The 23,699-nt window shown below is 56.5% G+C and overlaps 1 protein-coding gene across 1 annotated transcript in view; it reads left to right on the forward strand.

Annotated features, from left to right (window-relative positions):
- The window catches only part of SCRIB (scribble planar cell polarity protein), an 86,744-nt gene that overhangs the window by 10,705 nt on the left and 52,340 nt on the right, over positions 1–23,699 (forward strand). Inside the window, 14 exon segments of the mRNA XM_054167437.1 lie at positions 7,546–7,663; positions 8,602–8,680; positions 10,218–10,307; positions 10,974–11,030; positions 13,343–13,406; positions 14,535–14,609; positions 14,686–14,830; positions 15,490–15,608; positions 16,188–16,387; positions 17,735–17,901; positions 18,465–18,589; positions 19,583–19,720; positions 21,437–21,661; positions 22,069–22,386. Of these exon segments, the coding sequence (XP_054023412.1) occupies positions 7,546–7,663; positions 8,602–8,680; positions 10,218–10,307; positions 10,974–11,030; positions 13,343–13,406; positions 14,535–14,609; positions 14,686–14,830; positions 15,490–15,608; positions 16,188–16,387; positions 17,735–17,901; positions 18,465–18,589; positions 19,583–19,720; positions 21,437–21,661; positions 22,069–22,386 (1,920 nt within the window).

Genomic DNA, 23,699 nt, shown 5'->3' on the forward strand with positions numbered 1-23,699 from the left:
CCTGGTTCCCCTTCCCCTGGGATTAGGCACAGTGCCTTTGGTGGGACCAAAGCTTGAGGTGTGAGATGGGACAGATACCTCTGGTAGGACACGTGGGATGGCTTCATCTGTGTCTCAGTGCTGTGAGTTAGTGCAGGGATCATGGCAAGTGTCTCCGTGCCTAAGCACAGCCGGGTGAGGAGAGAGCTGGAGTTGAGCCTTGGCCAGGCCAGGAGATCTCTGCTATAGCTGCAGGAAAGCAGAGGTTCAGAGGGGCATGAAAGCACCCTGGGGCTGACCTGGGGGTGAGGAGCAGCCTGTGCACAGGAGCAGTTGGTGTTGTCCAGGTGCCAGGCTGCAGCGCCTTCCCCTGCTCGCCTGGCTTGGCTGCGCGCTCCTGCGGCTGGGACGGAGCCGTGGCACACCAGGGCTGGTCCTGCAGCCCTGTGGGGGTCGTGGAGGGACGCAGGGCTCCGGCCTCGTCTCGAGGGCTTCGTGGCCCTGGCGGCTGCAGGCACAGGGAGCGTGGGGGGGCCTGGGCGCTCCGTGTCCCTCACCCTGCTCCGTGTCACCAGCCTGCCGGGGGCGTCCTGGGGCCGGATCCCTTCCCTCCCCTGCCTGCCTCCCTCCCTCCCGGCACAGCCGCGGGCCAGCCCCACCAGGTCTCTTCTGAGGAGTATGGGGTGGCAGGGAGAGGAGGCTTTCCGGGGGGGACTCTGGGGGCAGGAGGCTTTCCCGGGGGTGCTGGGGGCAGGTGGCTGGGGGCAGGAGGCTTTCCCAGGGGTGGCTGGGGGCAGGAGGCTTTCCCGGGGGTGGCTGGGGGCAGGAGGCTTTCCCGGGGGTGGCTGGGGGCAGGAGGCTGCGGGGAGGAGGCTTTCCCAGGGGTGGCTGGGGGCAGGAGGCTGTGGGCAGGAGGCTTTCCTGGGGGGGGCTCTGGGGGCAGGAGGCTTTCCCGGGGGTGGCTGGGGGCAGGAGGCTGTGGGCAGGAGGCTTTCCCGGCCTGCCCTCGGGTTCTGTTGTTCGTGGGAAGGGGCACAGCCGAGGGTAGCTCAGCGGGGCTGTGCTGAGCCTTTCATCCATTGTCCCTTCTCCTCCTTTCATTTTCCACCTCTTGGTCTGCCTGAAAGAGCAGCAGGGCTGGGAGGCTGGGCTCTGAGCAGAGAAAGGAAGCCTCGGGGGTGGTGGCCAAATTCCCAGCGTGGTTATCTGAGCGCCGTGGTTCTCCAGGCCAACCTCATAGCTCCAGGAGCTTCTTTCCTGTCCTGGGGCGCTGCTGCAGCCCCACCAGCAGCGCTGGGAGCTTCTCAGAGGTCAGTGTGGATGGTTGGAGGCAGGACTCCGGAGGATGCTGTCTCAGTTGGCGTGCTGAAGGAACACAGCTTGGCTGAAGGCACGCTGGTTGCAGAGAGGAGGATGGAACCTCCTCCAGAGGTTTTCTGGGGCCTCTCACAGACAAGAGACTGGGCTTACAAGGGCCCTTTGTGGCTTGGCTGCTTATGAACATGCTGTGTGTGACCTTCCTGTGCCAGGTCCTTGTGCTGCTGCTCAGAGGGACCTCAGCAGGCTGGGAAAATTGGCTAGTGGAAGGCTGCTGTTGCCAGTTCTGCACCTGAAGAGGAACAGCCTCATCCAGCAGGACAAGCAGGGCACTGACAGCCTGGCAGGCAGCTCTGCAGGAACACTGGGGGCCCTGGGGGAGCTCGAGCTGACAAGCAGTTAGGAAGAGCATTGCCACAGAGGTCAAGGGAGGTGATTCTTCCCCTCTGTTCTGCTCTGGAGGAGCGTGTCCTGTGCAGGGAAGACTTGGACATGAATAAAGGACTGAGGTATCTGTGATGTGGGGAGAAAATGAGGGAGCTGGGAGTGTTCAGCCTGGGGGGGTTCACTGACGTGAGTTTGCTGTCAGGGAGCCAAGGAGCTGGACCCTGCTCAGTGGTGCACAAGGGCAGGACAAGAGGTAACTGGCACAGAGTGGCACAGAGGAAATTCTGGGTTTTCCTTTCCTGGAGGGGTGGTGAAACACTGGGACACACTGCCCGGTGAGGCTGCAGAGTGTCCATCCTTAGAGGTACTCAGAACCTGAGCGGACACTGCGCTGGGTAACCTGCTCTAGCTGACCCTGCTTGGAGCAGAGGCTGGCCCAGCTCATGTTGAGAGGTCCCTTCCAGCTTCAGCCACTCTGTGGTTCTGCTGGACCTGCCTCCATGAAGCACATTGCCTTTTGGAGTGCCCTGCTGCATGTGGGACCCTGCACCCCTGCCTTGCTCTCCTGTGCTGCTGTGGCTGACGTTGACTTCCTTCAGCTGGAAGCTCTGTGCTGGTGCCCGCAGGCAGCGAGGTGCCTGGTGCTGAGGGAGGCTGGGGGTGAGGACACTGGGGCTGGCTCCAGTCTCTGGCAGAGCAGGAGGTGGCTGGTGGAGCCGTTTTTGGAGAGGGACACTTGGAGTTCCCTGTGTAAGGAGTGAGGAGGGGGTGCAGGGGCTGTCAGGCTTCTCTCTGCTCAGGAGTTGGACAGGTCCCCCTCTTCACTGTGGGCAGTGCCCTGCCCATTGTTGGGGAGCAGCTGTGCCATGGTGAGGACATGAAGCCAGCAGCTCATCTCTGAACTGGGTGGGTGTTGCCTCTGCTTTTCCACATGGAGCTCCCCGGTGAGCAGGGCTGGAGCCGTGGGTGGCCCTGGCTTGGCCGTGAGCTGCAAGCTTTGTGTGCTTCTCTCGCACTGGGTGGGAAGCCCTGCAAGGTGGCTCTTTCCTCCTTATGTTATCAGTAAGACATGTGTCCTAGATCAGGCAGGGGGTGAGGCTCAGGACCTCCTCAGTACCCAGGTTCCTCAGCAGGAGCCAGAGGTGAAGCTGCCAAATGGAGCCCTACCGGTGTGTCTTGTTCCGAGGGGCTGGCTGAGCCTGCTGCTGTGCACAGCCCCAGATCAAACCAGCCTGCTGCTGGGAGGTGTTCCTTGGGTAGGACTGAACTACCTGCTGGAGATGAGTTCTGGAGCATATTGCCACCAGAAGCTGACATTTCTGTTCCTTTGCAGTGACATTTTTGACCATCACAGCAGTGATTCTGCTCTCTTAGTCTGATGGTTTTCTTCTCTAAGGGGACTCCAAAGGCAGTGGTCTGAGCCCAGAGGTTCGCTGGGGCTTCATCCTTTCTCAGTTCTCCATGTATCATGGTGTGGGTGTTGAAGTGGGACGTGCAGAACTGCTGAGCCATTGGTCGTTGTTAAGAGAGAAGCAAAGGCCTTCCAGTCTAGCCATGGTTAGCTGGACCTAGCTGACTGGTGAGCACTGCACCTCCTATCAGGAGCAGAGCAGCTCAGTGTGGTCCATGGGCTTGCTGGAGTTTCTTGAAGCCCAGCCCATGGATGGCAGGTAGCTGTGACTCGTGTCTGTGCAGCCTCCAAGGGCCTGGTGTGGTTTGCTTCGAAAGCTCTGTCGCAGTCAGGGGGCTCCTGAAGTTCTGCTGACTCTGTTCCAGAGTTTGTGTTGGTTGCACGCTCCAGTGTTTGCCTGGCAGCAGCAAGAAGGGACAGCTGAGGCTTTTTATTTGGTTATGCAAATGGCCCTGTGAGCCTGTGGCAGGTGCTGCTGCTGGCAGCGTTCTCTGGGTGTTGTTGACAGTCACCTCTTCTCCGCTCTTCCCACTGGATGTGGTGCTCAAGGTGTTCAACTTTTGTCCTTGGGTCCATGTGTTCAGAGTTCAGCTTCTCACAGGGTCTCACCCACTGCAGCTTGCTCAGGATCCTGATGCCCAGCTGGCTTTGGAAGCTCTCCAGAGAAGGAGACTCCACAACCTCTCTGGGCAGTCTGCTCCAGGGCTCTGAACTCTCCAAGCCAAGAGGTTGCTCCTGATGGAACCTCCTGGGTTCCAGTTTGTGTCCCTTGTCCTGTCACTGGGCACCACTGGGTAGAGTCTGGCCCCATCCCCTGTAGCACTTGCTCAGCATTTATCAGATCCTCTCTGGGGCTGCTCTTCTCCAGGCTAAACAGCCACAGGGCTCTCAGCCTTTCCTCCTCACAGAGATGCTCCAGACCCCTCAGCAGCTTCCCAGCTTCCACTGGACTCTCTCCAGTAGTTCCCAGTCTTTCTTGAACCAGGGAGCCAGAACTGGACTCCAGCTGTGGCCTCACTGGGGCAGAGTGGATGGGGAGAAGAGCCTCCCTTGACCTGCTGGCCACACTCTTCTTCATGTACCTACATGTTTCATCTTACTAGAGACCTTCAGTGCAGTGCTGAATTGGTGTCTTCTCTCCTGCCAGCTGTGTAAGGCTGGGTCAGTGTTGACTAGAGAAAGGGGTAATGGCTGATCTCCACAGGGACAGGGCTGGAGCTTTCCCTCTCCTTTCCAGCAGCAGTTTGGAAATGGCTTTATTCTCCATTTCCAGTGCCACAAATGAGTCTCTGGTGCAGGCTGTTGGGCTTCATGAGTTGAAGTGCCCAGAGCTGAGAATGAAAGGTTGGAGGTGGTGCTTGCAGCCCATCAGGTCTTGGTGATGCCATGTTCCTGTGTCTCACAGATTGACAGGATGCAGCAGCCTGTTCCACTGTAAAGAGCTTCTTCCTTATGTCCAACCTAAGCCTGCCCTGCTCCAGTTTCAAACCACTGCCCCTCGTACTATCACCACAAGCCCTTCTGAGCAGTCCTTTCCCAGCCTTCCTGCAGGTCTTGCTCAGATAGTGAAATGTGGCTATAATGTCTCCCTGGAGCCTTCTCTTCTCCAGGTTGAACAGCCCCAATTCTTAGGGCCTGTGTTCATAGCAGAGGGGCTCCAGCCCCCTGATCATCTTGGTGCCCCTCCTCTGGGCCCACTCCATCATGTCTGTGTCTCCCTTGTGCTGAGGGGCCCAGAGCTGAACTCTACTCCAGGTGAGGTCTTACCAGAGCAGAGCAAAGTGGCAGAATCACCTCTCTCAGTCTGCTGGCCACGCTGCTTTTGATGCAGCCCAGGCTGTGATTGGCCTTCTGGGCTGCAGGTGCCCATTGCTGGCTCATGTCTCATCCACCAGCAGCCCCAAGTGCATCATACTGACTCCAGCTGCAGTAGAGGTGAGAGCAAACTTCCACTGCTTGCTGGGGTTTGTAAAGAGCTTTGCCAGCAGGAGCTGGGCTTTGGGTGCTCACACAACAAATGCTCCAAGCCCTGATCCAGCCTTGTCCTGGGCTGATCCCCAGCACCAGGTGCAGGGAGGGAATTCTGCCCCTCTGCTTCAGGCTGCTGAGACCCCACCTGCAGTGCTGGGGCCAGCTCTGGAGTCCTCAGCACAGGAGAGACATGGACCTGTTGGAGCAGGGCCAGGGGAGGCCACAGCAAGTGGTGATGGTTGGGTTTTGGTGGCCTTGCTAGGACAGGCAAACTGCCCTGTAGGCAAAGCTCCAGCTGATGTTCAGAGCAGCCTGGTGGTTGCCCCACAGACACCTAGACAGTTCATCTCTGTTGTGTCACTGACCACTTCTCATGCACACTGCAGTGCAACCTGCACCAGGAATTGCCCCAGTTTGTCCTGTGTTGATGTTTTTAAAGAAGGGTCAGCACCTCTCCTGTGAGACCCTGCAGGCAGCAGTGCTGGAGCTCTGGCTGTGGATGTTCTGTTCCCCTTGTTGTTTCCCAGCCTGCAGCCTCCAGCAGGTCAGCACAATGTCTTGCCTGGAATTTCCTTGCATTCTAAAATTAGGAGAAGGATCTAGGAAACAATAGCAGATCAAGTCTCCCAACCTCCTGCTCTGGCCTGAACCTTTGTTGTCATTTAGACTTTCACCTACTTCCCTCCTTGTTAGACTGATCAGCTTTGGATAAACTGAACCTGAAGGACCAAAGATGTGCAGTGCCAAGAGGACTTCTTCTCCCTCCTTCCTTTCTTCCTTTGCTCTCTCTCCTCCTTCCTTTCTTCCTTCGCTCTCTCTCCTCCTTCCTTTTTTCCTTCTCTCTCACCTCCTCTTTTTCTTCTTTCTCTCACTCTCCCCTCCTTCCTTCCCTCCTTCTCTCTCTCTGGTTCTCCTTTGGTGCTTAAGGGCATCAGGAGCATAGATTTCATGTCCCAGCTGTTCATCCTGGAGCTCTGCTCCGTCAGCATGGGCAGTGACACGGAAGGACCACCTCAGCCTGGCAGAGCCTGTGCTGACTTTTGCTGTCCCTCAAACATTCCCTTGCACCCAGCAAAGCTTCCTGACTGAGACAGGAGATGGCAGAGAAACCTCTCCAGTGGCATGATTGGCCCTGCTATGAGTGACAGTTGTGGGTGTCCCGCTGCTCCAACCCCCAGTGCCTATACTCCTGGGGAGGTCTGTTTTGGCAGCCTGGATTACTTGGGGAGGCAACTGAGAAAGCAGGTTCAAACCTCCAGTCCTGGCTGGACCCTCCTCAGTCAGTGTGAGCAGCCCTGGCTCTCTGGAGGTGCTTCCTGATCTGTAAGCTGAGACTGCATCTTCAGCTGCTCACCGTGAGCCCCTCGCTGCCACCGGCATGGGACAGGCAGGATGGTTGCATGGATTGGAAGTGGCTTCTGCCTGTCCCTTTGTGGGCCTGAGCTTCATCACCACTGACTTTTGCATCCAGTTTTGAGTTTGCCAAGGCTTGGCCAAGACTCAGGGATGGTTAGAGGAGCCCCACAGCCCTTGTCTGTGCTGCAGTAGCAGCCAAACTCCTTGTCAGAGACAGCTGGGTGTGCCCAGCAGCCTGGCTCTGCCTTTCTCTGCTGCTGGGCCCTGGGCTGGCTGCTCTGAGCTGCAGCTTTTCTGCAGTGCCCAGTGTTGGTTAGGTGCTATTCCCAGGTGCTCTGAAACAATCCACAGCCCTGGGTCCCATCCTGCCCGCCCAGTATCTCCTGTCCCAGGGGGTCAGAAGCAGCTGCAGGTTGTGCTCAGTGGATGATTGCAGTGGTGGTGGTGGTCTGTAAGCTCCTGAGATGCTGCTGGGGCCTAGAAAGTACGAGTGGTGATAGAGATGACTTCTGAGAAGGGTGAGGTGTGAAGAAGCTGGGTGCTGCTGGCCTGGGACAGCTCTGGAGGTCCCTCCAGCAAGGACGAGTGAGACAAACTCGTTCCCTGTTGGTGCTGGGGCTTGCCACTGGTGTCCTGACCCGGGAAGGGTCCTCCAGGTGTCAGGATCTCACTGCTGTCCTGCCAAAGCCACCTGTACAGCAGGTGTGTGTGGTAGCAGGGGCAGGCCTGCAGCTTGGAGGTGCCCTCATTTCTCCTTAGTTGGCTTCTCTGGGCCAGACTCGTAGGCACTGTGATGCCTGCTGGGGAGCTGCTTCGCAGTGCCCTCCTCACGGAGCTTGTCTCAGAGTGCCTGAGGAGAACTTCCCTTGGGAAGCGAGGAGCATCCATTCTGTGTCCCACCAGGCAGGGGGAGGTGGGAGAGGAGTCCTCAAGCTAAACTCATTAAATGCTTTTCTCCTTTCACCCTCCGGTCTCTCTGACCTTAATCAGGGCTCTCATCTGCGCAGCAGCTGCACGGGGAGGCCCTCAGAGGGCAGAGGTGGTGAGGGAAGGCAGCTGCCTCAGCGGCTGGCTGCTCAGCCGAGTCCCCACACAGCTGACTCCGCTTTGCTCTCCTGTCCCAGCCTTTCTTCAGGCTCCTGAACCTGCGCAGGCTGGGTCTGAGTGACAATGAGATCCAGAGGCTGCCCCCTGAGGTTGCCAACTTCATGCAGCTGGTGGAGCTGGACATCTCCCGCAACGGTAAGGCCGAGGCTGAGCCCTGCACTGTCTGGGCGCTCCTGTCCTGCAGCCAGCCCTGTGCTCACCTCTTGTCCAGACCCTTGACAGTATGGGGGCTTTACTCTGCAAGGCTGTCACCAGTAGAATAGAATAGAATAGAATAGAATAGACCAGGTTGGAAGAGACCTTCAAGATCATCACGTCCAACCTATCATCCAGCACCACCTAATCAACTAACCCACGGCACCAAGCACCCTATCAAGTCTCCTCCTGAACACCTCCCATGATGGTGACTCCACCACCTCCCCAGGCAGCCCATTCCAAAGGGCAATCACTCTCTCTGTGTAGAACTTCTTCCTAACCTCCAGCCTAAACCTCCCCTGGCACAGCCTGAGACTGTGTCCTCTTGTTCTGGTGCTGATAGCCTGGGAGAAGAGCCCAACCCCCACCTGGCTACAGCCTCCCTTGAGGTAGTTGTAGAGAGCAATAAGGTCTCCTCTGAGCCTCCTCTTCCCCAGGCTAAGCAACCCCAGCACCCTCAGCCTCTCCTCACAGGGCTGTGCTCCAAACCCCTCACCAGCTTTGTTGCCCTTCTCTGGACACCTTCCAGCAACTCAACATCTTTCCTAAGCTGAGGAGCCCAGAGCTGGACACAGGACTCAAGGTGTGGCCTAACCAGTGCAGTGTACAGGGCAGAATGACCTCCCTGCTCCTGCTGGCCACACTGTTCCTGATGCAGGCCAGGATGCCATTTGCCCTCTTGGCCACCTGGGCACACTGCAGGCTCATGTTCAGCCTACCACCCTACCACCCACCAGCACCCCCAGGTCCCTCCCTCTGCTCTCCAGCCACTCTGACCCCAGCCTGTAGCACTGTACCTGCTGTCCCATTTTCCACCTTGTAGACTCTTCTCAAGCCTCTCTTTTATTTTTTAATCCCTTTCATGTGTTTTTTCCCAGACATTCCAGAGATTCCTGAAAGCATCAAATTCTGCAAGTCCCTGGAGATCGCAGACTTCAGCGGGAATCCTCTCTCCAGGTAGGAGGGCAGCTGCAAACCCTTTGTCCAGCTGAGAGCAAAGTTCCTCCTTCTCCCTAGCTTTCTCTGATCTTCATCTTGGGAGTTGTCTTCTCCTGAAGTCCAGGCCTAGAATCATGGAGGTGTCTGCTCTCCAGGCAGGTGGAACACTCAGCCTGGGGAAGAGCTGGTGTGTGCTCCATCTTCTGGGGGGACTTGTGGCTTGGGGTGATGACTTTCAGTCATATGGATGCCAGTGGTGAGGACTTCAGTCCTCTCTGGAGAAGCTTGTTCCTTGCTTCCAGCCCTATCTGCCTGGTGCACAAGCTAGAAGGAATGTGGGCTTATTCTACTACAGAGGAGCAGAGAGAGGCCCTCATGCTGTCCTCTGCTTGCTCCTGTCCTTTCTGCTCTCCCACCTTAGGGTGGCTGTCCTTTGAGCTCTGTTGGGTTGGCTTCCCTGCTACCTCAGTGCCCAGAGCTGTGTCCAGGAATGGGGCTCTCTGCCTTGTTCCTTCACTCTCCTCTCTCTGCACCTCTGAATTGCCAGTGTTTTGGGAATGTGGCTCCTTTGCCTTGGTGGACCAGGATTTCAGGCACTGGTGTCTCCAGGGCTCGTCTGCAGGATCCCTGTAGGTGCCAGTCTGGCTCCAGATGTCTCCTGCCCTTTGTGCTCCTGGGCAAGCGCTGCCCAAGCCACCCTTTAACCAGCTTCCACTCTCTGCTTCCCTCTTGTGGTGCCAGAGCCACAGAGCTGGACTCAGTTGGGTTGGAGTAGGTCTTTAAGGCCCTCAAGTCCAGCTGTTAACCCAGCACTGCCAGGGCACCACCAGACCATGGCCCCCAGCAACTACATCTCCCTGGCTTTGAAACCCTCCAGGGATGGAGACTTGACCCTGGGCAACCTGGGCCAGGCAAGGGGCAGAAATTGTTCTTCATGTCCAACCTAAATCTCCCCTGAGGCATCTTGGGGCTGATTCCTCTTGTGCTATCAGCAAAGCTTTTACTCAGTGAGATACCCTGTCCCAGAGGAGTTACCAGCCCAGCATTGCTACACCAGCAGTGACCTGTCAGGGTGTTCTCATGGCCCAGAGCTGTGTTGTGAGCAGTGGGGCAGGGGAGCTCCAGGGACAGCCTGAGAGCAGCACAGGATTTCTTCTCTTTTTCCTGGGTTATGTTGCACCTTGGAGCTGTTCTGATGCTACTCCTTGGTCCTGGGGAACGCTGCAGTGTCAGAGATGAGCATTTGGATGATTCTGTAGCCCTCCCTGCTTCCAGGTCTGAAGGATCCTGTGGCATCATCTAGTCTGGGATTCATTGCTGGGTGCTGCAGAGCCCAGTTTGCACACCTGGACTTGTGATGGTGCAAGAGGGCGTTGGCGTCTTGGAAACAGGCATCTCCTGGGCCAGCAGCCAAGGGCAGAGTTGGTTCCTGCTCTTCTCCTAATCTCACATGGGCACTGATTGTGACAAGAGTGGCTTTGGGGGATCAGAGCAAGGAGCTGAGTGCTTGCTTTGTGCACAGCATTGACGGTGGTTTGTTCTGCCACGCCTGTAGGCTTCCAGAGGGCTTCACGCAGCTTCGCAGCCTGGGCCACCTGGCCTTGAACGATGTGTCCCTGCAGAGCCTCCCCAATGACATTGGGAAGTGAGTATGCCATGGTCCCTTGGGCTGGGGAGGTGGGCTGGGGTGGGACACCGTGCTGCTGTGGAGGGACAGGGTGTGCCATGGCCCTTGCAGCTTGCCCTGGGGCACCTCCAGCCATTACTCTTCTTAAAGGACCTTTCTAGAAAGGATCTTTTCCTGGTCCCAGCTGCTGCTGCTCCTCTGATCTATGGCACAGGCAAGGAGTGCACCCAGGGTCCTCAAATCCTTTCCTTACTTTTGAGTCCCTGTTTGCCCCTTCCCAGCCAGGTGGGGTCTGTCCTGTCACGTGGAGGTGGTTGTTGGCTTGGCTGTTAGCAGGTGGCCAAGGCAGAGCCCACGGGACCTTGCCTGTGGGGTGCAGGGCCTCTCCCCTGGGACTGGGCTTTCTGAGGGCATTGATCTTTTGGGGCAGACAGTGCTGTGTGTGATGCCATGTTCCTTGTCCTGGGCACGGTGTTGTGTCCCCATCACTGTGCCATTAGCAGTCACCTCCATCAGAAGCCATCGCAGCCCCTCCTGTGCTGTGTCCTCCCCTCATCTCCATCCGTGTGCTCACGCACTCCTGCAGGTGACCAGGGTGGTCCCAAGGGAAGGACATGAGCTCTCCTGCTATCCCTGAAGCCCTGGTCAGTGAACCTGGCTTTCTCCATCCCTTTTCTCTTGCAGTTTGGCAAACCTGGTGACTTTGGAGCTACGTGAGAACCTGCTAAAGACTCTCCCCACGTGAGTGTCTGTCTGGTGGCTTCAGGAGTCCCCTGCTGATTGTTCTTACTGATCCCTCAGGGACTTGCTGTTTCTATAGCACAGGCTAAAGGCCTGACATGAATTAGCTGCATCTTGCTGGACTTCTGTAAATGGGGGTGAGGAGGAGAGAAGTAGCACAGTGCTGAAAGGCAGGGAAGGATGGTCAGGGTCCTCAGCCTCTGTCAGGACTGGTTTGGAGCAGACAGGGTCCCCCAGGAAAGCTGCTGGGAATGGTGAGAGCCATTGTTCCTGGAGAGGTGGAGCAGATGAAGGATTTATTTGGAAGAAGACAGAGTTGTCCTGATGTGGGTATAGGGACAGCTCTGTCCAGTGCAGGTGATCCTTTGAAGGGCAGCAGAATGTGGCTGAAGATCTGCTTTGCTTCTGACATCTCTGGTTTTTGGGGTATCCCTTCTGATAGCTCTGGCTGAGGGATGGGTGGGGTAATAGGCTTTCCTGCAGTAGGCACAATCAGCCAGCCAGGGAGAAGAGGTAAGTGTTGTTAGGTGTGCCAGAGCTCAGGGGCAGAGAGGAGTTTCTGCTGGAGGGCCTGGTTGGCACAGCTGATGCTGTGGGGTTAGGCAGGAGAGGGAGAACCAAGCAGTCTGTGCCTCAGTCCTGGCTTGGAGCCCATGAGAGCTGCTTGTTGAGGTTTGTAATCCACATGAGCTCAGTCAGCCAGGTTTCAGCCTGCTGCTTTCCCATTCAGTCATCCTTGGAATGGATGTTGGAGTGGATTCCACCTGACTGCTCCTTGAGTAGCAGTGTTCTGGAGCCACACAGACTCCTCAGTGAGCATGTGAAGCATGCAGCTGTGGTCACCTCGGTGCCCTCTTGCTGTTCATGGCAGGTTTTCAGTTTGGCTGCCTGTGTTTTCCTCTCACTCCTCTGCTTTATTCAAGAGAGAGGGCAGAGGAGGCATCTGATGGTCGTGTTCAGGCAAGGTTTGAGCCTCTGAGCAGCCAGGGCTTTAGTCTTTCTTCTGTGGTGGCCATGTCTCCTCACTGTGAGGTGTTGCTTTGGCTTAGGCACGTGCTCTTCCTGATGGTTATTTTCCTCTGGGACCTGCAGGTACCTGCCAGGCTTTCTGTCATCACTTGTATCTGCTTGTAGAACTTGTGTGTCACTTTTGGCCCAGAGGACAAGATGCTTCCACAAAGGAGCTGGAAGAGTTTGCAGTGGTCATCTCCCAGGCTTCACATCTGGTGATGACACGGTGTAGAAGCACAGTCCAGATTAGCACTGTCACCTTGCCTCTGATGCCAAAGTCACCACATCTTCCCTGCACAGAAGCTGGCAGCATGAGCACCCTCTGACAGCCTGCTTCTCCTGTGCCTCCCCAGTGTTGTTCTAGCCTGAGACAGGTCTTGTAGTGCTGCCTCACAGCTTCCCTGGTCTGGGTGGCACTGCGAAGTATGGCTCCAGTTCCATGGAAGTAGGGTGACTTCTGTGCTGGGACAATTCCTTGTGAAGAGGAGGAGCTGAGCACCCTTCCTGCTGGGGCAATGGACAGGCCTGTGAGGTGGCATCACAGAGCAAGAGGCAGCTGCCCCTGGTTGGGCAGTTGGAGTTGGTGGGGTAGGACAGATTGCTAAGGACGTGTGAGCACCTGGGCTGTGTAAGGAAAGCTGAATGCTGGTGGTCTGGGGCTGCAGCCTTTTGTACCACCAGGTTGTGATGCATCTGGATCCTCAGGGCACATCCTTGGACCACCATTGTGGACAGGCTTTGGCTCCCCTGAAGGCTTCTTGCAGTGTCTGTGAGCTTCTTGTCTGTATGTCTTGACGTCCTCCGAGACATCATGCCAGTGTTGTCTTTGCCTTTCTCCTGAGTGGGGAACCTGAGGCTGCTGAGTTTGTCTTTCCTGCCTCTCCCTGCAGCTGTGCTCCCCCTGCTCCCCCAGATATGTGTTGTCCTCTGCTGCCCCACTCCTGTTGTCAGTCTGTGCCCAGGTCTTGGTCCCTGCAGGGTTCAGCTGTGGCTTATCTGCCTTGGTTTTGCTCAGGGTGTTTTGTGGTGGGAGGGGGAGAAGGCAAATTGATGGGAGTGAGAACTGGGGCTGCTGGTGCTACTGAACTGATCCCCTGGGGAAGGTGCCCCCCCCCCCCCCCCCCCCCCCCCCCCCACATGCGTAGCTCAGAGGGATTGTGGAGAAGGTCAGGATTGCCCCAGCAGCCTGAGGAGATACTAGAAATGGTTTGGTTTGGGAGGTGAATGTCCCAGGTGCTAACCTCTCATTCTTCTCTCTTGTTTCTCCCTCTCTTCCCCTCTCTGCTCCCTGTCTCTTGCAGCTCGCTCTCCTTCCTTGTCAAGTTAGAGCAGTTGGATCTTGGTGGCAATGACCTGGAAGTACTGGTAGGTGAGGGATGGTGGGGGAGGGCCTGTGGGTGGTTGGAGGGGCAGAACCCTAGGCCTCTGTGGAAACAAGTGGGGTTTTCATCTGAAATGCAAGGAGCAGGGTGTTTGGGAAGGCTCTGATCCGCCACCATGGCCCAGTCATTGTTCCCAGCTTGATGTTCTCTCCATGTGTTAGCCCTTGTGTCTTGCTTCCTGCTGTCCTCAGGCACACCTTGCACTGCTCTGTCCAAGCACTTTTGCTCTGGGATGTCCATTGCTGTCTGGCTGCTCCAGGACCTTCCTTTCCAGGGACTCTGGAGCTTCCTTTCTCTTCTGTGCTGCTCTGCCCTGAGCTGCTGTTCCTCACTCCTGGGGCAGCTTTCTGCCTGTCTCTTTCCCATGTAGTGTCTCTGCTGCAGGGTGTGGGAGCTTGCCATGTTCTCCTGGCAGTGCAGTCACCCAGTGTGGGGTGTGTGTCCTGGCACTGGGGTGTCCCCATGGAGGCATGCCCAGTGCCAGCCTTGAGATCCAGCTTGTCTGGGCACTCAGGGGCGTCCAGTGAGACTCTGATTCTGCAGCTGTGGGTGAAGCTGTCACTGGGTCCTGCTCTTCCTGTCCTGTTGTGCTCTTCAGCAGAGCCCCTCCAGAACCTCTGAGGCAGAGGAGGTTGTGCATCTCACTGTGCATGGGGCTGCAGTGTCCCTGGGAGAACAGCTGTCTGATACCCACCAGGAGCATGAGCTCCAGAGCCTCCTTGGAGTCTGTGGGGTCTGTGGAGCGATGTGATGAAGGTGTTGAGTTGGCCACTGTTCCCCAAGTGTCTGTGCTCATGTCTGAGGAGTGGAACATCTCATCCCTTCAGGAAGGCTGGGATTTCCAAACCCCAGTTTAGCTCTTGTCCTGCCTGCTCCCAGACAGTCCCTGCTGCTGTTCCCCACGGAACTTTGTGCAGAGGTCTCCAGATGTGTGCTGCTGGATTGTGGCACACCAGAGATGAGCTTCCTGGAGCATTTGGTGGATGGCTGCAGGAGGTGTGGGAGCAGCAGCAGGTGCTGCTTTGCAGAGGCATGGTGTGACCTGTGGCCTCCTGGAGCAGGTCCTGGCCGTGGCAGGGCCTGATGCTGTTGCTGTCCTGCTCTCTTGCAGCCGGACACCCTGGGAGCGCTGCCCAACCTGCGTGAGCTCTGGCTGGACCGGAACCAGCTCTCGGCCCTGCCCCTGGTGAGTGCCCCTGCAGGGCCCTGGCTTCTCCTTTGATCCCTCCTCAGCCACTGCAGCCTCTCCTCTCTGACCCTAGGAGCTGGGCAACCTCCGCCGCCTGGTGTGCCTGGATGTGTCGGAGAACAAGCTGGAGCAGCTGCCCAACGAGATCAGTGGGCTGGTGGCACTGACAGACCTGCTGCTGTCCCAGAACCTACTGGAATGCATCCCAGATGGGATTGGTGAGTGCTGTGGGATGGGGGAGGACTTCAGGGCGGCGCTCCTGGCAGGGGAGCTTCAGGTAAAGGGGTTTGTGACAGGCGATTAGGGCTTGGTGGACATAGTCACAACAGCTGAGTGCAGAAGCAGTAGGTGATCCTGGTGAGCAGAGCTGTACAGGACAAGTTCAGCTTCTTGATCTGCATTGTGCACGGGTGAAACCTGTGGACAAGCCTAGATGGAACAAAGGCAGTGCCTGCATCACAGAATCACAGAATGTTAGGGGTTGGAAGGGACCTCCAGAGACCATTGTGTCCAAACCTCTGCCAGATCAGGATCCCCTAGGGCAGGCCACACAGGAATGTGTCCAGATGGGTCTTGAAAGTCTCCAGAGAAGGAGACTCCACAACCTGCTCCAGTGCTCTGTTACCCTCACCATAAAGAAGTGTCTCCTCATGTTGATGGTGGAACCTTCTGTGTTCCATCTTGTACCTGTTGTTGCTTGTCCCATCACTGAGCACCACCAAAAAGAGCCTGGCAACTTCAGCCTGGCACCAACCCCTCAGATATTTATAGAGGTTGATAAGATCTCCTCTCAGCCTTCTCTTCTTGGCCAGATGAACATAAAGCAGCAGCATAATCTTGGTGGCACGGTTCACACCTCTCTTCTTGTCCTGGCCAGGTCAGCTGAAGCAGCTCTCCATCCTCAAGGTGGACCAGAACCGGCTGACAGAGGTGACAGAGTCAATAGGGGACTGTGAGAACCTGTCTGAGCTCATCCTGACGGAGAACATGCTGACGGTAGGTGCCCCAGCAGCTGCCTGCCTCTCCTCTGCTGTTCCTTAGCCACGTGTCAGGACCTTTTCCCACCTTCTGGCCTCTGGGCCAGGTCCCTGAGTGTGCTCCAGCTGCTCTGGTCACAGTTCCACTGAGCTCACAGGCTCTGAAGACGACCCTGGTAGAATCTGCCAGAGGTGGCCCTGGAGGAGCTGGGGTGCTGGCCCTAGGGGATGGAGTTCTGAAGCCCAGAAGGGGGGAAATAAGGCTCCATCAGAAGCTGTGTTTGGCAGGAGGCCATGGAGTATCTGCTCTGAAATGGCTGCTGCAGGCTGCTTATGATTTGATTGTCCAAACACAAGTGCTAGGAACAGGCAGAGGAGCAGGAGAGGAATCTTGGCCAGCGTGTTCTGAGTGCTGGGCTGAGGTGAGGAGCTGGCACCTCACAGCCTGTGATCCCAGGGAGGGTCTGTCCCAGGGCTGCAGTGAGAGCTTCAGGAGAGTTAGGCCAGAGAGCAGCTCTCCCCAGACAGAGCTTTTCGCCTTTTCACCTTCATTCTGCCGCTCTTCTCCTTCGCAACCCCTGCATCCCCCCCTCCCCAGGCCCTGCCAAAGTCTCTGGGCAAGCTGGGCAAGCTGACCAACCTGAACGTGGACCGGAACCGTCTGACGTCGCTGCCGGCGGAGATCGGCGGCTGCGCCAACCTCAACGTGCTGTCCCTGCGCGACAACCGCCTGGGCCTGCTGCCGCCGGAGCTGGCCAACACCACCGAGCTCCATGTCCTGGATGTGGCTGGCAACAGGTCAGCAGCGCAAGGGTTGGGGGGTGCTGCTGTGAGGAGCAGTGAGCTGGGCCCTGCTGTAGTATCACAGTATAACTAAGGTTGGAAGAGACCCCAAGGATCATCAAGTCCAACCTGTCCCAACAGACCTCACAACTAGACCATGGCACCAAGTGCCACGTCCAATCTCCCCTTGAACACCTCCAGGGACGGCGACTCCACCACCTCCCTGGGCAGCACATTCCAATGACAAATGACTCGCTCAGTGAAGAACTTTTTCCTCACCTCGAGTCTAAACCTCCCCTGGCACAGTTTGAGACTGTGTCCCCTTGTTCTGGTGCTGCTTGCCTGGGAGAAGAGACCAACCCCTTCCTGTCTACAACCACCTTTCAGGTAGTTGTAGAGGGCAATGAGGTCGCCTCTGATCCTTCTCTTCTCCAGGCTAAACAACCCCAGCTCCCTCAGCCTCTCCTCACAGGGCTTGTGCTCAAGGCCTCTCCCCAGCCTTGTTGCCCTTCTCTGGACACCTTCAAGTGTCACAATGTCCTTCTTAAACTGAGGGGCCCAGAACTGGACACAGGACTCAAGGTGTGGCCTAACCAATGCTGAGTACAGGGGCACAATGACCTCCCTGCTCCTGCTGGCCACACTATTCCTAATACAGGCCAGGATGCCATTGGCCTTCTTGGCCACCTGGGCACACTGCTGGCTCATGGCTTGGGAGATGCTGGCTCTGTGCTGCTGCTGGGTCTGGAGGAGCCCAGCCAGGCTCTGGCTGCTCAGGGCTCCGTCTCTCAGGCGTTGCTGGCAAAGCCTTTTCTCCATGTTGCTGCACACAGGACAGAGCTGACACAGGATGTGGGTAAAGACCAAGAGAAAGCCTGGTCCACTCTCTGCCTTCCTGTAGATTTTGTAGCCTTGTGCCATCAGTCCTCAGGTGGCTGGTGGCAAAGCCATGTTCCCAGTGTGCACAGCTCCATGGCGTGAAGGATCTGTGCTCTCTTCTGAGAGACTGCAGATTTTGGCTGCAGGGTTTTGGTAGCAGTTGGAAGCTGACTGGAGCTGCTCTCTGGAACAGTCTCTGTGTACTGGTCTGTGAAGGACTCATTTTTCTGTCTTTAGACTCCTCTTCAAAGTCCTTCCTTTTCACATGGCTGATGGGAGTTGTCCTCTGTTGAAATCTGCTGGGGGTGAGGGTGGGTTACCGAAGTCCAGGCTGTGTCAGACCCATATGGATGCAGCATGGGTGAGAGGGGGGTCCTGCAGTAGCTTGGCTCTGTCCCTCTGCAGTGAGGCTAGGCAGCCTGGGGCTGAGCTGAGTCCCCTCATTGCCAGGTGAGTTTCACTAACAGATCTTTGCTTTTGCAGGCTGCAGAACCTGCCCTTTGCTTTGACAAACCTGAACCTGAAGGCCCTGTGGCTGGCAGAAAACCAGTCCCAGCCCATGCTGAAATTCCAGACTGAGGATGATGAGAAGACAGGAGAAAAAGTTCTGACTTGTTACCTGCTCCCCCAGCAGCCCTCTCCCAGCCTAGGTAAGAGCCTGCACTGGGAGTGCTGGGCAGCACCACATCCTCTGCAGAGCACTGCAGGATGGAGCCTTGATCCTCCCCTTGCCCTTGGCTGGACTCGTGGTGGTCACTGTGGCACCCTGTGCAGACCCCAGCTCTGGATTGGCTGGGGGCAGCTTGCCAAGGCTGATGTTAGAACTGAAATTGCTTCTCTGCTGGGTGGTAGAAGAGCTGAAGCCCAGTCCTCAGCCTTCTGCTTTGCTCTGTTGGCTGAGTAATTCATTGTAAGGTTTGCTTCTTGTCCTGATGATGTTGCTATGTCAATACTTCCAATCAGTGCCTTCATCCCACCCTTATCCTTAGTTCTTGGCGAAGGAGTGCTAGAGCTAAACCATTCAGGTCCTGTAGAGGCTGCTGTAGATCTGGTGGGAGATGTCCCAGAGGTGACAAAGTGTGCAGGCTGCATCCTTTATCCTCAAGGCCTCTGTTGTTTGATGCCATGGGCAGATACAGCAGAAGTGCCCTGGTGGGTGGAGAGCTGTCTCTCCTCCAAGCCTTACAGCCCTGATTGTCACCTTTCTCCCCAGAGAACCTTCTGCAGAACAGTGTGGATGAGAGCTGGACAGACACCAACTTAAACAGAGTCAGTGTCATTCAGTTCCTGGATGAACCCAAAGGAGATGATGAAGAGGAGTCTGGGGCTGAGAGAAGGGTAAGAGGAGTTCCAGGAGGCTCACTGGCTTCCTCTGGAAACACAGGGAAGGCCTTCATGTGCCTCAGATGGGGAGCTGTCATGGCGTCCATGCTCTGCCCTGTCACACTGCTGCAGACCTGTGCTGCACTTCTGCAGGCTGAAGGGCATTTGGTGCTGTGCTGCCATCTGGGGAGTCCAGAGATCCCAACAGTTGGATCACCTTCAGCACTGGGCTGGGGAAGATCTGCCCAGCCAAGCTGGAGCCAGGCATTCCCCAGCCCTCCCTGCATGGAGCCAGCCACCAGCCCCTGCTGTGGAGGGTCCTCTTACTGGGGCAGCTGGGCACTGTGGGCAGCCTCAAACCCTGTGGAAGATCATTTTTGCTTTGGCAGATCAAAGGGCAGGGTTTCTGTTTGTTTACAGCAAGTACTCTTGGAGTCAGTCTCCTGCAGGGTTGGTTTGCTTTTTATTCTCTTGTGGAGAGAGGCTCCTGAGACCTGAATCCTCTAAACCCTGTCCCTGCAGTGGGAGTGTCCCTGCTGCTGGAGGTGCTGGCTGGCTGGAGTGGTTTTAACATTGTTAGTAACTTCAGAAGAGTTTTTATTGACTCTTAGCTGGGATGGAGCTTCACAGCTTCAGGTGACACAGGAGCTTGTCAGGCATGTTCAGCAGCACTGGAGGGATGAGGAAGATACTCACCTGTGTCGCCCTCAGGGGGTTCTGTGCTGACAGCTCTGCACTTCCTAAGCCTGAAGCACAACTGGAAACTTCCCATCCCCAGAGTTCCTCCCAGCCCCTCTGTCAGATGCAGAGAGCATGATGATGGCTGAGAGAGCTCAGAGAAGAGGTCTCTGCCTCCATTTCCTCTCCCCTGCTGCAGACTGCAGTGGAAAGACCCAGACCAGGTCCTTCAGCCTGACGTTTGGGTCATGCCTGGCTGGGGCTCTGGCACTCTGATACAAAAGATTCCATCCTGAGAGCTCTGACTGCTGCCTCTGCTGCTCTCTGCAGGGCTTGCAGCGCAGGGCAACTCCTCACCCCAGCGAGCTGAAGGTGATGAAGAAGGTGATTGAGGTTCGGCGCAGCGAGGCGCACGCTGCCAAGGCTGACCCTGACCTGGCCTCTCCTAACTCAGACCCGAGGAATGGGGTAACCACAGAGAGCATGAGGAGGGGCTGGGGAGGCAGAGGGGGGAGGCTGGCAGAAAGAACTGACTTTTGGGAAGGATTGGAAGGGGCTGAGCTTGGATCACCTGGATTCCAGGGGTTGGAATCTGCCTTGTGGTGTCAGCTGGGGCCACTGGGGCGGAGCAAGAGATGCAAGCAGGAGACAGCGTAAGGGGAATTGTGTGCACTGCTCTCACTTTGTCAACAGACAGGGAGAGGGGAAGGCTCTGGTGTTCCTAGTACAGAATGATGGGAACAGAGTGCTCAGGGGAGGCATCTTGCTGCCCAGGTGTGATGGCACCAACACAGGGGTGGTGGGACAGGGGTGGTGTGGTAGGTTGAAATTACCCCCAGAATAAAATTGCCAGACGTGCTCAGCAATGAAGCTGAGCAAATGAAGCTACATTTACAGGCAGAACTGTAGTCTAGAAATGTGAGATGCCATGGATGTGTGCAGAACACACATTATTGACATGGATTTACACTTTATAAACAACAAAACCAGGGGGCTACCAACAGCTTCCCCCTCTTCCCCCTGGACAAGGGAAAAAGAATCACAGAATCACCAAGGTTGGAAGAGACCTCAAAGATCACCAAGTCCAACCTGTCACCACAGACCTCATGACTAAACCATGGCACCAAATGCCACATCCAGTCCCCTCTTGAACACCTCCAGGGATGGTGACTCCACCACCTCCCTGGGCAGTACATTCCAATCGCTAACAACTCTCTCTGTGAAGAACTTTCTCCTCACCTTGAGTCTAAATCTCCCCTGGCACAGCTTGAGACTGTGTCCTCTTGTTCTAGTGCTGGTTGCTTGAGAGAAGAGACCAACCCCCTCCTGGCTACAACCTCCCTTCAGGTAGTTGTAGACAGCAATAAGGTCTCCCCTGAGCCTCCTCTTGTCCAGGCTAAGCAACCCCAGCTCCCTCAGCCTCTCCTCACAGGGCTGTGCTCAAGGCCTCTCCCCAGCCTTGTTGCCCTTCTCTGGACACGTTCAAGTGTCTCAATGCCCTTCCTAAACTGAGGGGCCCAGAACTGGACACAGTACTCAAGTGTGACCTAACCAGTGCTGAGTCCAGGGGCACAATGACTTCCCTGCTCCTGCTGGCCACACTATTCTTGATACAGGCCAGGATGCCATTGGCCCTCTTGGCCACCTGGGCACACTGCTGGCTCATGTTTAGGCAGATGTCAATCAGTACCCCCAGGTCCCTTTCTGTTTGGCAGCTCTCCAATCACTCTGACCCCAGCCTGTCGCTCTGCATGGGGTTGTTGTGAAGCAGAGAGCAGGTAGTTAGTACTTAGGCACAAGAAGAACACAGCCAAGATCAGCAACAGCCAAGCAAAAGCCACCAGCTAGTATCTGCTAGAGGGAAGAGCAGAGAAAGAAGAGCTAGTTAATACAACTACCTTTGTTAGTTATCAGACCAATGGGATTGCTTAGCCCTTGTCATTATTTTCCCTTTCCCATCCAGTGGTAATTTACTTGCATGCTACTACTTTTCTACTCAATCTGCAGACATTTTTCCTAGGCACAGCCTAAAACTGCCACAGGTGGCCCGTGGTGGGGTGCAGCAGGCTTGGCAGGGAAAGCTGCTTGCATTGGTACTGGGTCATACCCCAGCTTGGAGCAGGCACACAGCGTCGTTCTGCCTGCTGCTTTGGTGTCCATCTTGACCTTGAATGCTCTCCTCAGGAGAAGAGGCTGAGCGCCACGTCGCAGCGCAGCGAGGACTCCCACCTGTCCACCAGCACAGCCTCCGCCGACCACGGGGGCGAGGAGCAGGCAGAGCGGGGCTGGCCCAACGGGCAGCTGCCCGAGGTGCCAGAGGTGGAGAAAGAGGCGAGGCCCAGAGCCGAAGAGGAGCATAAGGAAGCTGCTGACCAAGAGGAGGAGGACGTGGAAGTGGAATACAATGAGGTAGGAGCCTGGGAACGGCGGCGAGGTCGGGGGGAAAAGTGGAAGGACCTGAGGTTTTCCAAGATGGGCGAGCAGAGTGGGATTTGGGCATTGCTGGTGGCCAGCACAGGCTGCGGAGGCCAAGTACAGGTGGAGGCAGCCTGTGAGGCCAGGTTGGGCAGCATGGAGACCAGATGGGGGCTGTGGGAAAATGGGGCTCACAGGTTGGAGTGCCCTCAGTCCCTGGAGCTGCCAGAAGATGTCAGGGTGGAGGATGTGAGGTGGGGAAAGGCAAATGTGGTGGCACTTGGTCTTTTGTCCCAGACAAACGTAGCAGTGCTGGCTCTGCCCGCCTGGGTGGGGGGACAGCAGGTGTCTGCACTGCTGCTGCCTGAGGTTCACAGCATTCTGGGGCCTTGCCCCTGCAGCCCACTGTGCACTTTGCTGAGGACACGCTGATACGGAGCGAGGATGAGGATGAGGATGAAGAGCGTCCGTTCCCGGTGGAGAAGCAGAGGCTGATCCGCAAGGACACACCCCACTACAAGAAACACTTCAAGATAACCAAGCTGCCCAAGCCAGAGGCAGTGGTGGCACTTCTGCAGGGGTTGAACAGCGATGGTGTCCCCAAAGAGGAAGAGGAGTTGGGAGGCTGCAATAACAACACAGAGGCTGAGGATCAGGAGGAAGCATGGGATGAGGATGACAGAAAGAGTGGAGCTCTATCTGCTCAGCCGTCGGTGAAGGTAAGGTCTTGTGGGGAGGGGGCGCAATCAGAGGGGTGCCAGACTTCCCTTCTGCTGCTTTGAGCTACCAACCAGCTTGATGTGGTACCCATGGAAACCTTGGCAGGAGGCTCCAGCACTTCAGGAGAGATGCGCTGAGGGTGGGAGAGCTGCGGTTGGTTCTGGGGCTCATGTGGCTGTCCAAGAGCTGTGCCACACTGCCTGTGTCTTGACTCCTTGTGCTGTACCCAGGTTCCTGCACCCTCTTTGCTGTGTGTGATGTGTCCTGTGCTGCAGGAGCATCTCCTTTGTCCCACCACCCACAGGTTCTTCCGTGCCTTTCAGTTGCCTCCGCGCTTGCTGGTTGTTGCACCTCCTTTGCACAGGATAAGCTTTGGATGGATCTCACCTCAGGCTCATGTTAGCCTTTCTGCTTCTGGAGGGGAGTGGGCAGTGAGAGCAGACAGGAGGGAGCCCTTCCCCTTGCTCCCACCCACCATGCCCCAGATGTACTCCCATTTAGGGAACTCATACTCTGCAGCTGTGCCATCCCCATGAGGCCATTGTGGACCTTTCTGCTTGTGTTGGGGGCTGGTGAGATAGGAGGTCCTGAGCTCTACTCAGCTAAACCACCACGTTTTGGTTTGGGACATGCAGAGATTCTTGCTTGAGGAAGATCCTCACAGTGGAGTAGGAAACCACTGTTGAGAGAAACACTGTGTGAGGTTAGACCAGTTGATAGTGGAGTTGTGTGATGGCTTTGGAGGTGCCCTCACTCCTGAGGCTTTAGTCAGGAACTTGAATCTGAGGATGTGTTGGCAAACCCTGTGAAGTCTGCACAGGTCTTGAGACCACAGGCTTGGTGGCTGCCAGACACCTTTGTTACTGTCTGAGCCTCCTGCTTGGGAAATGGCAGTTTCCTCCTTCTGGGCTGGTTGCCTCCTGAGCTGTCCTCAGAAGTGGAACGTGGGGAACGTGGGGAGCAGTGGCCCCGCGCAGAGGCACGTCCAGCAAGGTGCTGCGCACGCGTTGAAGGAGAGGGCAGAGCAAGCTGTGCAGGAGCCCCAGTCCTTAAACCAGGAGGTCTTGCAGGGACATTTTGTTTTCAGGAAATATGCCAAGGGCCCCTGCCTTTGGAAACAGGGTCCCTAGGTCCTTGGGAGGCTATCCTGTTCCACCAGAGGCTCTTCCTTCCCAGTGGGACCAGCGCGGTTGGATCTGGGACCGCTTCACTCCTGTGCAGCAGCTGGGTGGCACCAGCGACCCTTTGGGCTCTCCTCCTGTGTTTTCAATCCTTCCTTCTTCACTGAGGGACTCGGTGCAGAAGGGTGACC

Source organism: Dryobates pubescens, chromosome 14 (genome assembly GCF_014839835.1).
Source record: "Dryobates pubescens isolate bDryPub1 chromosome 14, bDryPub1.pri, whole genome shotgun sequence".
Taxonomy (NCBI): Eukaryota; Metazoa; Chordata; class Aves; order Piciformes; family Picidae; genus Dryobates; species Dryobates pubescens.